Source organism: Canis aureus, chromosome 14 (assembly GCF_053574225.1).
Source record: "Canis aureus isolate CA01 chromosome 14, VMU_Caureus_v.1.0, whole genome shotgun sequence".
Lineage (NCBI taxonomy): Eukaryota > Metazoa > Chordata > Mammalia > Carnivora > Canidae > Canis > Canis aureus.
Window position 1 is genome coordinate 4,532,169 of NC_135624.1, and position 17,472 is coordinate 4,549,640.

The 17,472-nt window shown below is 33.3% G+C and overlaps 1 protein-coding gene and 1 long non-coding RNA gene across 14 annotated transcripts in view; one reads left to right on the forward strand and one right to left on the reverse strand.

The window, feature by feature from the left end:
• Positions 1 to 17,472, forward strand: part of VPS13B (vacuolar protein sorting 13 homolog B) — a 718,401-nt gene that overhangs the window by 395,156 nt on the left and 305,773 nt on the right. For 9 of the 13 annotated variants that reach the window (XM_077846720.1, XM_077846711.1, XM_077846713.1 and 6 more), the window contains 3 exons: positions 175 to 316; positions 1,919 to 2,327; positions 11,821 to 11,932. In XM_077846720.1, coding sequence (XP_077702846.1) covers positions 175 to 316; positions 1,919 to 2,327; positions 11,821 to 11,932 — 663 coding nt within the window. Of the gene's footprint in view, positions 1 to 174; positions 317 to 1,918; positions 2,328 to 11,820; positions 11,933 to 17,472 lie in introns of those variants that run through there. The other 4 variants (XR_013351405.1, XR_013351406.1, XM_077846714.1 and 1 more) reach the window with 2 other exon arrangements.
• Positions 1 to 17,472, reverse strand: part of LOC144283080 (uncharacterized) — a 61,827-nt gene that overhangs the window by 33,123 nt on the left and 11,232 nt on the right. The window lies entirely within an intron of this gene.

Consider the following 17,472-nt stretch of genomic DNA (forward strand, 5'->3'; position numbering starts at 1 on the left):
ACTTCCATTAACAATGCTTTTGCAGAAGATGGTCCAGACAGGCCATACCTAGTAGTGGCTCAAACCTAAACCTATGCAAACTTGAGCAAAATTAAAACTATCCAGATATTTTTGCTTATGGCTTTTATTGCTTTTTGTCTTTTCACCTTCTTTGCTCCTGTCCATCACCTCAAGCTTTGGGGAAGAGTGTTGGTCTCTGGGGCAATGTGGAGGTGTCTTCCTTTCCTGTACTGACAAGCTGAACAGACGCACCTTGTTGGTTCGACCCATCAGCAAGCAGGACCCTTTCAGTAATTGCTCTGGCTTCTTTCCTTCTGTAAGAAATCATTTTAAAATTATGCTACAGAACTCCCACTAACAGGAATCCAGAGAAGGAATTGGAACTATCCATAGTGTCAACTCTTGATTTTCATCTTCCTCTGTATCATCTACTTTGTCAATGAACTCTACTGTACTTTTAAATCATAGGCTATTTTCCACTACAATCTAATTTGTTTCTGGGTTACTTACATATCCTGTTTTCATTCTGGATTCATAATTACAGCCTAATTTTACCATCAGCAAAAGGAAAGTGTAGGACTTTAAGTATATAATGTTTTTTAAATTGTGCATGTTTTGAATGATCAAGAGTTGACCAAATTGCCTTGTCATTTCCTTTATGATTCTTACTTAGATTGCTTTTCTTCCCCTTTTCTATTATGCCATTTCCTTCTCACAACTAATTCAAAGTACCTTACTTGGCGACCTCTTGAAACTGGACAAGGCTGTATGCCTGTCATTGACCAAGTAGAAGATGAATACTAGACTGTACACCAGCTTCACTAGTGCTGAGATAACACGGGCCCGAGCACATTGCTGCTTTACTAAGTCTCACTTTTTTTACTGTTGTTCTTCTTCCTCAGTTTACTTCCTCTCTTGACATCACACATTGAACCCTAATAACTTAAAAACTTTATCAGGACGTGGGACGAGAGGTTGAAAATGTGGAGTATAACAACTTTAACTTTATTTTGAGTAATTTGTAAAATAGGATTTTATGTACATTAATTGGTTCAGGAAAACTTTTTTCAAGAGCTGTCCTTTTCATTTTTGACAAATACAAAGTATACATTTTACTTCCCTCTTAAAAGTATGCTGTTTTACTATAATTTCTCTATAGTGTATAATTTGAATATAAATTGGACAAGTCTTGTCAAATATTAATGTTATAATTTTTACTGTCAAATGTTCTCTTATATTAATATAGCATTAAATCCAAGGAATATGAATTTGAGTTCTATGAGAATTGATAGTGAGGTTTTGTAAATATAATAGCCAGTGAAAATAAGCAGGTTCTAAAATACATGTTTTATTTTTGTGTTATGTTACTGTTCCCTTAAACATGCATTAAATGATTGGTTTAGTTCTCAAAGCATGGTATCAATGGGGCTCTTTTTATGGGCTCAGTCATCATATAAATTAGCTAGATTAATGAAAAACTGTTCTCATAAATGTTAGGTTAAGGGAAGTCAATTATCTTTTCTCTTCAGGTTATTGATTACAAATGGAAATAGGTAACACAGTTATTTCAGTTTCACCTGCAAAAACAACCTCTCTGTGACCCATGTTATAACAGCATACTGGTACTTCTTGATAATTCTTCACTGAAAGTACCAGTAGAAATCATAGACGCAAACACAACAAAGTGTAATTGCCTCTCAAGATCTAGAACTAGAATTCAGGATTCCTAATTTTCAGTTTAGTCATTCTAAGTCTTAGATGGTTTTTTCCCATCTGTGGAATTGATCGGTAACGTGCTCATCAAGGGATGTAGACATAATAAAAGGTTATAATACCAACTGAGATTGTTTGCTGCTTTCAAATATTTTTTTTTCTTTTTTAATGAAGTATGTATTGTGATTTCCTTTTTCTGGAACAGACAACAGCAAAACTTCTAGATGGCTCTCATCAGCAGCATGGATTTCTTTCTTTGACATATACAAAAGCTGTAACAAAAAATGTCCGCCACAAGTTAACATCAAGAAATGAGCGAAGAAGTTTGCATAAGTTATCTGAAGGTTTAACGGATGGTTCCCCTCATTTTCTTCATGAAATTCTTCTTTCAGCACAAGCTTTTGATATTGTCCTTTGTTTTCCTTTGCTTAATGCCATTGCAAGTATATTTCAAGCAAAACTACCAAGGACCCAAAAAGAGAAAAGAAAATCTCCTGGTCAACCTATGAGAAGCCATACATTGACTTCACGCAGTTTACCTTTGATTTATATCAACACAAGTGTAATTAGAATTTTTGTTCCGAAAACAGAAGAAATGCAGCCAAGTATTGAAGGTATTGTCTTCAGATTTTTTTTTTGGACTGATTTTACATAACTTCCCCTTAGGGAGTTTAATTTTGTATTTTTTTAATATGATTGGTTGATTGGTGGTTGTAGTTTGCACTTTGGTGTGTTTCAAAAAAAGTAAATATGTTATAGTCATTCTACAACTAAATCTTTAGGATATAAGTCAGAATATTGGGTATGTTTCTGACTCAATTACTAGAATAAGAAATAGATTTTTTTGTCAGGGCTTTTACTAGTAAAGTTTATGCTTACTGTCATTTGTTTTATTAAACTCAGATGTTAGGTTCTATACCTAAGACAACTAGCAATTAGTTTAAAAAAAAATAGCCAACACCCCTAGCCTCCTGTGGCTTCTTCTAGGCTTCTTAGTGCAGATTATTTTAGGTTTTAAAATAAAGTGAATTTATAATTCCACTGCTCCCACCCATGAGAAGAACTTTTAAAATTTTAGTTTCCTCCATGCTATAAAACATATATAGAACTTTATGGAATTTGAGTGAAATTACAGTAGAATGGTTCACATGGTATGAACCTTGGAGTTAGAGAGACCTGAGTTCAAATCCTAGATTTACTATTTATGAAGTACAAACTCTTGAGCAAGTTAATCTGAGTTCCTATGTATAAAATATTAATAGTGGTTAACTTGATAGTAGACCTTACTGATAGCTTACTTTTCAACAATGACTCCACAAATAGTGTCACTTGCATAGCAAGCTCTCAGTACATGAGAGTTGAATCAGAAGGTATGCCCTTGCCTTCAAAGTAGAATACCTGGAAGTCCCACATTTCACTACTGCCAAAATGTAGTCATGTGGCTATACCCTATTGCGGGAGAGGCTGAGAAACAGTATTTCCCTGAGTGGTAGGTGCTCTGCTCATAAATTAAGGCCTTGTGATGTTGAGAAAGAAGAGAGAATAGTATTTGAGGGATAAGTAATAGCCTCTGCCACATGAAAACAGTAGAGATTTTTTTCCTTTTAGTTATGATGAGAAGGAGGAAGAACTTGAATGATCAGTGATAGTAAATAAAGAAAAGCACCTAGTTTCATTCTCTTCTTGGAGTCTAGTCTGTCTCTTGTTCTGTTTCCTAAACCCAAATCTTAGAGAAGTTACTCTGCCTAACATTATAAATAATTAAGTCTTATTCAAAGTAATGGTTCTTTTAAAAAAATTTTTTTCTATAGATAAAAAATGTATCTGTAGAGCTTTATAGTTCTTAATTGCCAAGACATCTAGAGATAAAATCAATGTATTATACCCTAATGGATTTTAATATACTAGTTCCTATTTTTTCCTTCTGATTTTTGCTAAGAACTATCATAAAATTGATTGCTTTGAGATAAATTAGTACTCTCTGCATCACTACATTCTGACAGCACTATAGAGTTGTTTTCATTTGTTCAGGTAGTTTGTAGAAACACATGAAATGTAAAGAATAAAGTCTTGACTTAGTCTTCGCTGAGCAATTAAATTATAAGTGATCTAAGAGGAAACCGCTAACCAGAAAAGCTGCATATTCATTACAGAGACACTGACCTCTATACTTTTTTTCCTTATTATTTCCTTTATTATGTGAGTATCTAATGAATTCCTAGATAATACAATTTATATTAAAGTTACATAGGTTAAAAAAAAACTACATTTTTAAAAAAGATTTACTTATTTATTTGAGAGAGCAGGAGAGTGCACATACCTGTGGGTGGAGGGGCAGAGGGAGAGACAGAATCTCAAGCAGTCTCTCTGCTGAGTGTGGAGCCTGACTCAGGGCTCCATCCCACAACCCCTAAGATCTTGACCTGAGCCAAAACCAAGAGTCGATGCTTAACCAACTGAGCCACCCAGGAGCTCCAAAATGAAACCTGCGTTTTTAAACAATATAGCTCTCTGAGAACTAGTTTGAGTGTCATAATGACATTTTCTCATAACTGTACAAGAAGAGAACAAACATAAAAGGTCATGGAGATTTTCAAACCATCTTTTTGACTTTTCAGCTGAGAGTAGGGGAAAACACTATGGAAGCAGAAGTAGTTTGGCTTCATTATTAGAGGAAACATGATTATTTTGGTAGAAGAATTCAAGGTAGTCCATTACAACTCCAAAATATCATATTACGGTATCTATAACTTATTCCATTAAAATAAAATGGCAGAAAATTTGTATCAATATAAAAATAAGTTCTAAATTTTTTTTAACAATTAAGGACTTTAAAAAAAACAATTAAGGACTTTTCTCTACAGATATCCTTTTGGTTAGTATAAAACCATTTATTGGGACGCCTGGGTGGCTCAGTGGTTGAGTATCTGCCTTTGGCTCGGGGCGTGATCCTGGAGACCCGGGATCGAGTCCCACATCGGGCTCCCTGTGTGGAGCCTGCTTCTCCTTCTGCCTGTATCTCTGCCTCTTTCTCTCTCTCTCTCTCTCTCTCTCTCTCTCTCTGTGGAGCCTGCTTCTCCCTCTGCCTGTGTCTCTGCCTCTCTCTCTCTCTCTCTCTCTGTGTCTATCATGAATAAATAAATAAAATCTTAAAAAAAGCATTGATTTTCCTAGCCAGAGTGAGTTTCTGTAACTTCACTTAAAACAAGATATGTTAGTAAGCTTTTGTGATGTCCTGAAAGCTCTTTGTATTGTATATTTAATGTTTCCATTCAATAACTTTCTAATTATTTTCATTGGAATGTAAACAGTTGGTAAGACCAAAACTTTATTGAAAGCTAAGCAAAATAGTTTTATAGGAAATGAAAAGTTAGGAAGAGATGGAGAGAAATACAGAAGGAGGGCTTATGTAAAAACATTGGGAAAGGTCATGCACAGATGAGGAAGCAGAGCAGCCTATGTGACTGTGATGCTTTAGTACTGATGTATAAGTGTTCAGAAATTACAAATGACTCTCCAATTATAGGACCAAACTGCTCTCCAAATAGTAACTGCATGTTAACTAATCCGAAGTTGAATCCTTTTTCCTCTAATATCCCTAATGTTATTTTAATTTAAGGTTTCACACCTTAAATTTCTTTTTTTTTTTTTAATATTTTATTTATTTATTCGAGAGAGAGAGAGAGAGAGAGGCAGAGACACAGGCAGAGGGAGAAGCAGGCTCCATGCACCGGGAGCCCGACGTGGGATTCGATCCTGGGTCTCCAGGATCGCGCCCTGGGCCAAAGGCAGGCGCTAAACCGCTGCGCCACCCAGGGATCCCCACACCTTAAATTTCAAATCTAAAATATCAATATTGATCACAGATAAAAAGAAAATAAACAAAATGCATATGTTTCATCTCCAATTTAAGTTTTGAAACTGGGCCTAGAATAAAAAGCAGTAGCAGTATGCTGCTTTCTCAAGATATGGCAGTTGGCTAAGACTTTTTAAATAGATGTTCAATAGTGTTTATAATGGTAAATCTTCCAGAATCCGACATAGCTGTTCCTCAATGTGCACATTTGATTTGCATTCAACTTTTGATTATTCGTGGTAAAATATCTGTTTGATGTACTGAATGATCTGGGATGTCTTTGATTGCTACTTGTTAATACAGGGAACATTTTCACAATGAATTGTTCTTTTATTTCAGTTAGATGTACATTCTAGAGCTCCTTTGAATAAAAATTTTGTTAACAATGTATGTGAGAGAAATTTACATGACAAACTTCATCATCCATGTCAGTGTCACGGCCCTTAAGTGGTCATCACTAGGAGGATTTTATTTATAGTGTCAAATGTTTCTTCTTAAGACAGCTGTTACCTGTAAAATGTAAATTATCTTGATCATTGAATTAGAAAGGTTTTTTTTTCTTTTTTATTGTGGTACATTGACAGTGTTTTACAACCATAACCACTATTTCCAAAATGTTTTCATCATCGCAAATAAACTCTGTTTCCATTGAGCAATAACTGTCCCAACCCTTGGTAACCTCCGATTTACTCTCTGTCTCTATGAATTTGCCTGTTCTGGGTATTTCATGTAAGTGGAATCATAAATATTTGGCTTATTTCATTTAGCATGATGTTTCTGAGGTCTATCCATATTGTTGAATGTATCAAAACTTCATCTTTACAGCTGGATAATATACATTTTATGGATGTGCCACTTTTTATTAATTTATATCTATCACATGCCTGGGTTGTTTCCATCTTCGAGTTGGCTATTAATGGGTAATGCTGCCATGAACACAAGTATTTGTTGGAACCCATTTTCACTTCTTGTAGATATGTACATAGGAATGGAATTGCTGGATCATATGGTAATTCTGTATTAGAATTCTTTGTTTTTAAGAAACCTCTAGTCTATTTGGACACCTTTTTGACTAAGGCAGTGTTTGTGGTATTTTTGGAACAATAATGTGCAGGCATAACTGAGCCACTAAGAGGGCTCACTCTTAGTAAGGATGGGAGCATGTGAACACTGAGTACCTGAGCACCTGTGCAGTGAGGCAGAGATCAGAAGCTCAGTAGTTAACACTAGCTTCATGTTTCTGTCATACACAGCAGTGGTTCATAGAAACAGATTCTCTGCTTCACTGATTTGTGCACATGTCAGAAGGACTAAAAACCTGGCTATCTGAGAAAAGGGAGAGAAAACAGCTTTATTTCTTTATTTCTTTTGCACTTTTGTCCTGCTTGTGTGGTGTTTTTTGGCTTCGTGTGTTAAATTAAAAGTTTGAAATTTGCCATTCAGCTGCCGTAACTAGAAAAATCCCCCAATTGATTGTAATTGCAAAAATATTTCCAGACTTCTGCTTATTTTTATATTTCTCTCTTTTTTTGGTGGTGCTTGTGGTGGGATTTTTAAGGTATAATTTCAAAATTCAGATGACTAAGTAGTTCCTAAGCAATAACCTTGAATAAGAGCATACAGAAGAGGGTGCATGTTGTTATGGCCATTTTGGAAAAGAGAGCCACTTTTCTCTGTGAACTTGTGGTAATTTTAATTCTCTGCTTATATAAACTTTTTGCAATAAACACCTTTTTAGTGGCATTTTTTCATGACCGGTGAGAATGTATATAAATAAATTTCTAGCAAAAGGATCAAAAGGCATGTACCTTTAAAATTAGTTAAGGGATGTGAAATGTCAAGTTGCCCTTCTAAATAGCTGCACTAGTTTCCTGTTTCCTTAGTCTCATCCTAACAGAGTTTTCAGGTTTTTGTCAGGCTCATTAATGAAAAGTACACTCTTTTTCTAAATAGTTTCTCATCTTTTCTGTATCACTTAATAAGAGCTCTTTGTGTATTATCTTTTGTCTGGCCTACATTGCATTGCATACATCCGTTTTCTTTTTGTTTTTCTTTTGTTCCTTTTTTTTCCCCTCAGTTTCTGTATCTATGTCTATAGGTATATCTATATTTATATCTACATGTATATATCTTTACTTGTACCTCTATAGTTAACCCTTGAACAATGTAGAGGTTGGGGGCACTAACCCTCCCACACTCACAGTTGAAAATCCATGTATAATGTGTGACTTCCCAAAAACTTTTAACTACTAATTGCTTAGTAATTACCAATAACATAAACAGTGAGTTAACTCATATTTTGTATATGTATTATATGCAGTATTCTTAGAGTAATATCTTTCTCTTTACTGTTTTTCAGTATTTCTAGGTTGTACAGTTTGTTCCAAATTGTTACAAATCTCCAATTTTTTCCAGTATATTTACTTTTTAAAAATCTACATATAAATGGACCCAGCAGTTCAAATGCATGTTGTGCAAGGGTCAGCTGTACTTATTTATATATCTATGCTATCTCTGGAAAAGTAATGAATTTCCAGAACATGTGCCTGTCTGTAAAATACAGTTTTAAAAACGGATGCCAAAAGTTCAAAGATTTTGGCACATTCTATTAGATTTTTTTGACACTTTATCTTTCAGAGTTCCTACTCTTAATTCAAATGATCATAATTCACCCAAGAAAAAATTTTCAATGCAGTAAAATGCACATAACATAAAATTCACCATTTAGTCATTTTAAGTATAGACAAACTTTTAAATGTATATTTTATTTGGAAGATTGAATGTTTTCATTTAATACATTTTAAAAGATATAGTGTGGGGGCACGTGGGTGGCTCAGCTGGTTAAGTGTCAGCCTTCGGCTTAGGTCATGATCCTGGCTCCTGGGATTGAGACCCACATTTGGCTCCTAGCTCAGCTGGGAGCCTGCTTCTCCCTCTCCCTCTGCTGGTGCTCTCTCTCTCAAATTAATAAATAAAATCTTTAAAAAAATAAAAGATATAATCTGATTAAGGAAAACATGATTGAAGCAGCAATTACATTAGAAATAATATGATTACTTAACATGACTCCAGTAAAATCTAGTAACAGTCAAGAGCATATTCATTTTACTCCAGAAAGGTGTTACTTGAATAATATTTGTATCAGATTGAAGTATGTGTATAAATATGTTTTAATAAGTGTGATAGCATAGCTAATGCTCCTAAGTCTATCCTTCTCAGCAAAGCTATGTTATAAATGATACCTCCAAGCAGTATGTTCCTGGAGATCAGAGTTAATCAGCAAAATAGATGCAAGTATATTTCCCACTAATAAACAGGACAGTCACAAAGTTACACTTTTTTTAACCTTCTTTCTGTCTTCAATTGCAAATATGGCAGTAACTGCTAAAACCTTTTATTGATAGCTTTGTGTAAGGTTGTCACTACAGTTATGACTTTCTAAAAGTATAACATTGCACAGTGACAAGTTCAAATACTCTTAAGACTTTAGATGTTTTACTGTGTCATTTTATTTCTTGTTGAAGTTAAGAAAATTATAAGCAACAATCTAATGTTATCTGATAATTGCAGGAAAATTTGGTTCTAAGCTTTTTGGTTTTTACTTAAGCTCATGATTTCAGATTTGTTCATAACATTTTCATTTTCAATAACACTCTCTTGCCCCAAGAAAAGATAAAATTTTTTGGATTTACATTTCACATTACATTAAATGTAAAAGCTTTTTTTAATAGTTCATGTGTAAAATCAGTTAATAAGAAAAATATATTTAACATTCTAATATTGTATTTAAATAATTTTGAAAGTCTGGTTTTCAAATTGAATATTGTATGCATTGTATGTAATCATTATCAAGATCCTGAATCTACAGGTGTCTGACTTCCAGTTTAAGCTATTTATTTCAGAATAGAGGACCGTTTTTTGGATCTAGTATGAGTCTTCTAGAGTAAGTAGTTCTGCATGAGGCAAAAAAAATTTGTCTAAATTTTTAAGCAAAGAAGGAAGGCATTCATTTTCATGTTGAAAATGCATCTAGAGGGAACATTTCCTCATATAGTCCAACTATTGAATGCAAGTGAAATAAACCAAAAAAGGGAAGCTCATTTTTTTCTAATTATAAGGTAAGTAAAAAATTGAATAAAGGCATTTTTTGGTATATATACATATTTTTATTATTTTTTCTTATATCTTAATGATAGATTTTGATAAGCTAAATACTTTCTATAATAAAATTGGTTATTTTTAGTTAGTTTGTGAATTATCTGCATTAAGTGCTTTTTTATTATTATAACTTTATAGTCAATATAATCTAGTGAGAACACTTTTGGCTCTAACAGAAACAGAATTCTGTTCTTGGATCAGGCTTTGTATGTAACACCAAGTACGTCATTTTTCTTCCATATGTACCTCATTTACTGCAGTGTTTCTATTACATTTTAGACTTTCATATGGTGGGTAGTATCTGTAGCCTGGAAGAACAGTTAGCAAGTACACTAATTGCACTTTTGTGGTATGGTCCATTCTCCAGGCTTACTATTTATTGATTTAATTGATGCCTGCTGCTTAATCAGAGGTTTTACCCACATGGAACTGTTTGATAAGCTTGGCATAAAATGCAAGATCTGTGAAATGTAAACAGTGTTCATAGTATAAGGACCTATAATCAAGCCAGACCTCTAGTCATGTGAAAATAGTACAGCTGCATGAGAAGTAATTTCTATTTGATCTTTTTTTTTTGCTGTGGATATTTAAAAGTACTATCTTTATTGTAGCATCCACTTACTAATATTTATTATGGTAACTCATCTCTTTTTTCCTCCTCCTTCTGTCCTTCTGACCCCCCACATCCCAGCTGTTTTGCCACTCCCTTTATGTACATCTTATTCTGGTTCCTTCGTTTCCTCAGTATCTTTCTTCTAACTTTTTCTGATTTTCTTAATTTTGACTTTCTTTTTTAGACTAATCTAAATCAGACCATATTGAGTATACTGCTGAAGCAGATGGAAATAATCTCTTAGCTTTTGCATTCTTTGGGCACCACAGTTTGCGAAATATGGATTGTATGCCTTTGTAGGCATGTTCTCTTCAGGATATTCCGAAGATCTTGTATCCAGTCCTTTTCTGTTCCATTTGTGGTGGATGATAGTTTCTTGAGAGAAATTATGAGTTTTCTCATAAAAGTATGTGTTTTCTTCAAAATCTAGAAAGTTGTGTATTGTTAGCAATCTTAAACATTTTTTTAAAATTTTAAACAGTTTTTAAACAGCTACTACAGTGAGATCATCTGTTGAAGAAGAGGAAGTAGAATTCAGTATAAATTAATGGGGCCATGAAGAACCCCTATCCATTTCAAATAGTTCTTAGAAGAGACATTAAATTGGCCAGTGATTTGTAGAAAAATTGGTGAACTTTATAAGATAAGAACATGTTAAAATAGGCCTTTACTCAGTACATACAAAGGATCAGAATTTATATATATATCATAAATATATATATATATATATTTTAACTTTTTACTATTTTTGAGATTACTTACCTTAGTGATAGATTCCATTAGGAGGTAGAACTTTTACATAGCTGTGAAATTATTATTTCTCAAGCAATTTCACAGTAGAAATTACTAAAATTAAAAAATGCCTAGAAAGCAAGTTGAAATGTACATGTATAGTAAATGATTCCTTGGCTTTTTCTTTCTTCACAAACAGCCATTATGTTTCCTTTGGGTCTTCTGACACGTTATAGCTTAAAGTGATGTTACTGTGTGTGCGCATGTGTATGTATATATTATATTTATTATCTATTATGTAAATTTAAATGGCTTTGAGAATCTATTCCTGACTTTGTGGTAATATTTAATATATCTGTAAACAGTAATATATTTGTACACAGCAATGCAGCATTAAAAATCCCAGAGCTGACAGTCACTTGGGAGAAAAATATAGTAGTCTAAGATTATGAAATTTGATAAATATGACTACTTTAACATTATATATATTTAATTCATGTGTTTTAATGTTGGGGTGGAGTTTTTTTTCTAGTTTCCATTTGTGGGTAACAGAAAACTGTTTAATGGGATATAAAGGAAATAGTTTTAAAACACATCAAATATTTTTATTTTTAACATTTTTTCCTTGTCCTCATGTGTTGGTTTTCATTTTAATGAGTATCTATCCATTATTCAAAGATTTCTCCTTATACAGTAAGTTACACACAGACCCACTATATACTTCATGAGTCTATTTCTTTTGTCACAGTTAATCAGGCAGTAAAAGAAGACACCATGGTTTTGAAGATTGGCTCGGTTGCTATGGCTCCCCAAGCGGACAATCCTCTTGGCAGATCTGTCCTCAGGAAAGACATTTACCAGTAAGTTTATTTTCTTACATTCAATCTTGCAACAATTTCATCCTGCAAAGAAGTACACTGATCAATAAAACTTGCTTAGTGTGGCCTGTAGAAATACTTTTCATTCGGGATCTTTTGATATTTAAAACCAGGTTTTTCTGATTTCCTTCAGTTGTGGGTTTTTAAATTCATTCAGACAAATCAAGTATTTCTGTGAAGTGTTGATGAATAACAGAATGTAAGTACCGAGTGACCATAAAACTGAAGAAGCGCAGTTTGGAAAATTTTAGCAGACTTTAAATTTGACCAAATCTCTAATCACATAAGAAAATGAGGTTCTCTCTTGAGCTACCATATCCTGCTGTAGTCATGTTGAATCAAATTTCTTAATTTAACTATAAGCCATTATTTAAAATGTAGGACTGTGGATGTCCATATGGATCAAAGCTGTAAAGAAAAGCAAACTTCTAGGGAGAAATTTCACAGTAAACACTTTCTGTGAAAATGCCATGCTCTGGATTTTGTTACTGAGTATTTGCAAACCACACCAAGCATATATGGACAACTAAACTAGTGAACATATGTAATCAACATGATAAAAATAATACATCATTCGTACTGAAGTTGGCACTGCTGCCAGACATAAAAGTACAGTTGCAAATAATACCAAGAGAGAAAAATCACAGAAATACTGATGTACTGGTGTCTTATGCATCCTGCTGGTCTGCTTCTCAGATGAGGTAGTGTCATTCTTTGAAAAATAAATTCCTACTGTTCTCTGATAAATGTTACTGTTAGGAAAGATTCTGATTTTTGTAATGTACTTACCACCTAGAGGTTGACAGCTATTTTTATTTTAAGAGGGGTCCTAGGGATTTTATTTTCTCAAATTTTTCTATTATTTGAATTGAATTATTACTTTAAGAGAGGTCCTAGGGATTTTATTTTCTCAAATTTTTCTATTATTTGATTTTTCTATTTTTGAAAAATTGATTATTTTTTCTTTTGAATCATATATCATGTTCTCTTTCCTGTATTTTTGTTGGTAGTTAATAGTATTCATCCTTTAAGTAAGGTTTTTTTTTTTTTTTTTTGCTAGTTTATGTAGAGTCTCAGGATGTGAGAACTGAAGGAAGCCTTAGGAATTTTCTAATCCCACTGCCTTCTTTTATATATTAGGAAAGTGAGGATCCAGAAGAATAGTTGTCTCTAGTCAAGTAATGAATAGAGACAAGACCACAAATCATACCTTTTTACTCTCTTTAGGATCTAGAGAAAAGATTACAGTAGAATTCTTTCTGGGTGAAAATAATTTAATTTTCCAACATTTGAAAATTATTTCAGATATATTTGTCTTTTCTACCTCATTTGTCTACCACTTCAGAAGTAAGTGGTCCTCAAAGAGGGTCCTGCTTTACTTTTGGTGAAAGAAATATGACTTATCTTAAAACATCCTATCACCATCAATAAGAGGAATCCCTGGGGCGCCTGGATGGCTCAGTTAGTTAAGCGTCTGCCTTCAGCTCAGCTCATGATCCTGGGCTCCTGGGATCAAGCACCACATCGGGCTCCTTGCTAATTAAGCAAGGAGTCTGCTTCTCCTCCCTCTCCCTCTGTTCCCCCCATTCCCCCCCCCCCGCCACGCCTGTGCTCTCTCTCTCTCTCTCTCTCAAATAAGTAAATAAAATCTTTAAAAAATAATAAAAATAAATAAAGTGAACCCCTAAGATACTTTCTTCCTCTACCCTCTCCACTTGCTGGCTTCTCAGCAGTCATTTTGTGGAGATGTGGCTTTCCTATGTTTGTTTGTCACTACACTCTTCCCATGGTCCTTGAACTGTTTCTCTTAGTCATTCTCCTTTACTTGTCATGTTTTCTTCATACGTGTTTTCTTCTCATTCTTTCCTTCTCTTTATGTATCTTTATTCTTTACCACCTCCTTTTCTATATTTCTTTTTGTTACTTTCTGCTTTCTTTCCTTATCTCATTTTCTGTTTCACTACTGAATTTTTTTGTAGAACATGGAAATATAATGTGAAAAAGTAAACTAAGTGTATAAATAAATATATATTTCCTCTTTAGACCCTCAGTGCCTCACATCCTGACTCATGGCAAAATATATAAAAATATGTACCAATTATACAAAGTACAGTAAAGGTACTTCATAGAATAAATGCCCCAATTTTTTTTATAATTGGCAAACCGACATGCACAGAATTTTTACACATTTTGCTAAAAAACATATACTTAACTAATGGCTGAGCATTTCAGAATCAATTTTGTATGAATTCCTTTCAGAGTTATTTTTAAATGTGTATTTCTATCACTTAGTCCTCTCCCTGAGTATACATTTAGGTCATTGCATTCTCCTGCTCTCTTCGCATATGATTTACTTCCTCTTTCTTTTAATCTGCTCTGTGTGTTTTTCTTTCTGTCTTGGTTATTTTAACTTCTTCAACCTGATAAACATCATCTATAAAAAAAAAAACAAACCATAACTAACATAAGTTGATGGTGAAAAACTGGATGCTTCCCCACCTAAGATCAGAATATCTGCTCTCACTGCATCTATTTAGCATTAAACTAAAGGTTCTAGCTAGGGCAGTTAAGCAAGAAAAATGAAATAAAAGTCATCCAGGTTTTAAGGAAGAAATAAAACTCTTTTTGCAGGTAACTTAATCTTGTATATAGAAAATTCTAAGGAATCTACTGAAAAACTGTTAGGCAAATTAGTCCAGCAAGGTTGTGGATACAAAATATATAAAAATCAGCTCATACTTTCACTAAGCAGTGTTATCATTATTAAGAAAATAATTCCATTTATAATCTCATCAAAAAGAATCAAATACTTATGAATAAATTTACCAAAAGAAGTATAAAATTTATACTCTGAAAACTATAAAACATGGTTGAAAGAAATTAAAGAAGATCTAAAATACATGAAATTATATCTCATGTACAGAGAAATTTTAAAAGATCTAACTATATGAAATTATATCCCATTTCCATAGATCAGAAGACTCACTAGTGTTAGACGGCAGTACTCCTGCAAATAATTTGCATTCAGCACAATCCACATCAAAATTTTAGCTAATTTCTTTGCAGAAATTGACAGGCTGATCCTAAAATTCATATGGAAATTATTCATATGGGAATTTGAGGGACCCAGAATAGCTAACACAGTATTAGAAAAGAAAAACAAAGTTGGAGGGCTCACACATCCTAACTTCAAAACTTATGATAAAACAATAGAAATCAAGACGATGGAGTACTGGCATGAAGATAGATATATAATTCCATTAATAGAATTAAGATTCTACAAATAAAACCATCACATTCACTATCCATTGGTTTTTAATAAAGAAGCCAAGATAATTCAATGGTAAAGAATAGTCTTTTGAACAAATGGTGTTCAGACTACCCGATAATCAAATGGATTTCGACGTTTACCTTACACCTTACACAAAAATTACCCAATCTGGATTGGAGACCTAAAAGCCAAAAGTAAAAAAACACCCAGAGGTCATCAGCTGATGAATGGCTAAACAAAATGTGGTATACCCATACAAGAGAATATTAGTCTGCCATAGAGAGAAATAAAGTATATGTTATAACACGGATCCATCTTGAAAACAGGCAAAGTGAAGGAAACCAGACACAAAAAATCCACATATTATACCACATATTATAGATCCTATTTATACGAAATGACCAGAATAGACAAATCCCTCAAGACCATATAGAAGAGTGGTTGTTAAGACAGGAGAGAAGAGTGACTGCTAATGGGATAGAATTTCTCTTTGGGATCATAATAATTGTCTGGAAGTAGATAGTAGTGATGTGCAGTGATTTGTACAGTGAGTACTTGTAAGAACCGTTGAAGGAAAAGAACGACCAGACCATGTCTAGATTTATCGGATCTCAGGGCTTTGATATTTGATTTTATGTATGACAAATACTATACTTTTTTTTATGAATTCAAATATTTGTATGCTCCTTTACTTTTCTAACAAAACTTGTTTTGAAAAATTCAACTTCAAAAAAAATGAATGAGGTATAGTTAGTATAATGAGAATATGCAAAAAACTGAATCATACACCTCAAAAAGATTTATTTTATGGAATGCAAATTATATCACAATAAAGCTGATTTATCTAAATCAAAGATTGATATCATAAAGAGATCCAGAGGAATTAAATTCCTGGGAGAGAAATACCTTTCCTAGGTGCATAGAGACTGGATGCTCTTTTTACCTTTGAAATTATTTGCCTTATCTGATGGTGGCAGAGGGATTTTTGTTGTGGGAAAGGGACATTTAATTGGACATACGGTCTAGAGTGACATGTTAGAGTCTGGAGTAACCCCAAACTCAGAGGCATCCACAGTGCCTTTTTTGAGTATTGGGTGGGGAAAGGAAGCTGATAAGAAGAAATTGAGTTTCTCAAAGTTTCATATTCCTTAGATAAAGTCCTATTAAAGGTGCACTATTCAATAAGGTAGTCACTAGCTATGTGTAACTCTTCTGCGTCTGAAATGTGGTTAGTCCAAACTGAGATGTTCTGTAACTATAAAATATACACAAGATTTTGAAGAATTAAGAAAATAAAATATCTCACTAATAATCTTTATATTATTTTATATAATATTTTTGATATATAGAGTTATTTACATTATTACAACTATTTTCCAGGTTTTTTTTTTTTTGAAACTTTTTTCAATGTGCTACTGGAAAATTTTATTTACATAAGGGACTCACAGTTTGGTTTGCATTATTTTTTATCAAATAGTGTAATTCTGTTGGGAGAGGCCTACAACGAATACAGGACAAGTCTTGCCTTAGGACCTTTGAAACGAGGTGCATTGAGTTTAGCTAAAATTGCAAACCAACCCCTGCCTAGCTAAGTTAATGATTGAATTGAAATTATTCCCTGCTTACCCACTATTCCTGGCAGGAAAAAGTGTACCTTCTCTGGGAGAAAATAGCATTAACTTGTTATAGTCTTTTTAAACATGATATCTAATATATAATCCAAAATTATAAGATATTAAACAGGCAAAGAAAATAGACCCATTACCAGGAGAAGATTTATCAAGTGGTAAAAGACCTGCATATGACTGAGATGTTGAAATTAGTAGACAGGAATCTGAATTAACTGTTACTAGTATTTTAAAGAAAAATGTTGAAAAGATGGAGATTTCATAGAAATGACATCTATTTAACATTCTAAAACTATTAATATCTAAAATTAAGGACTCACTGGATAGCTATAACAGCAAATGGACAAAGCAGAAGATAGGATTAGTAAACTTAGACATAGCTAAATAGAAACTACCCAAACTGAAACACAGAGAAGAGGAAAGAGGAAAAGAAAAGAAAGGAAGAAGAAAGAGAACAAACTGAAAAACATGTAGGTCATTGTCAAATGGTCTAATGTATGTGTAAGTAGAAGAAAGAATGGAACAAAAGGCATAACTTAAAGGGATAACTCTTGAGACTTTTCTAAAATTAAGAGTAGTCATTAACCAGTAGACCCTAGGAACCCAGTACCCTATCCTCAATA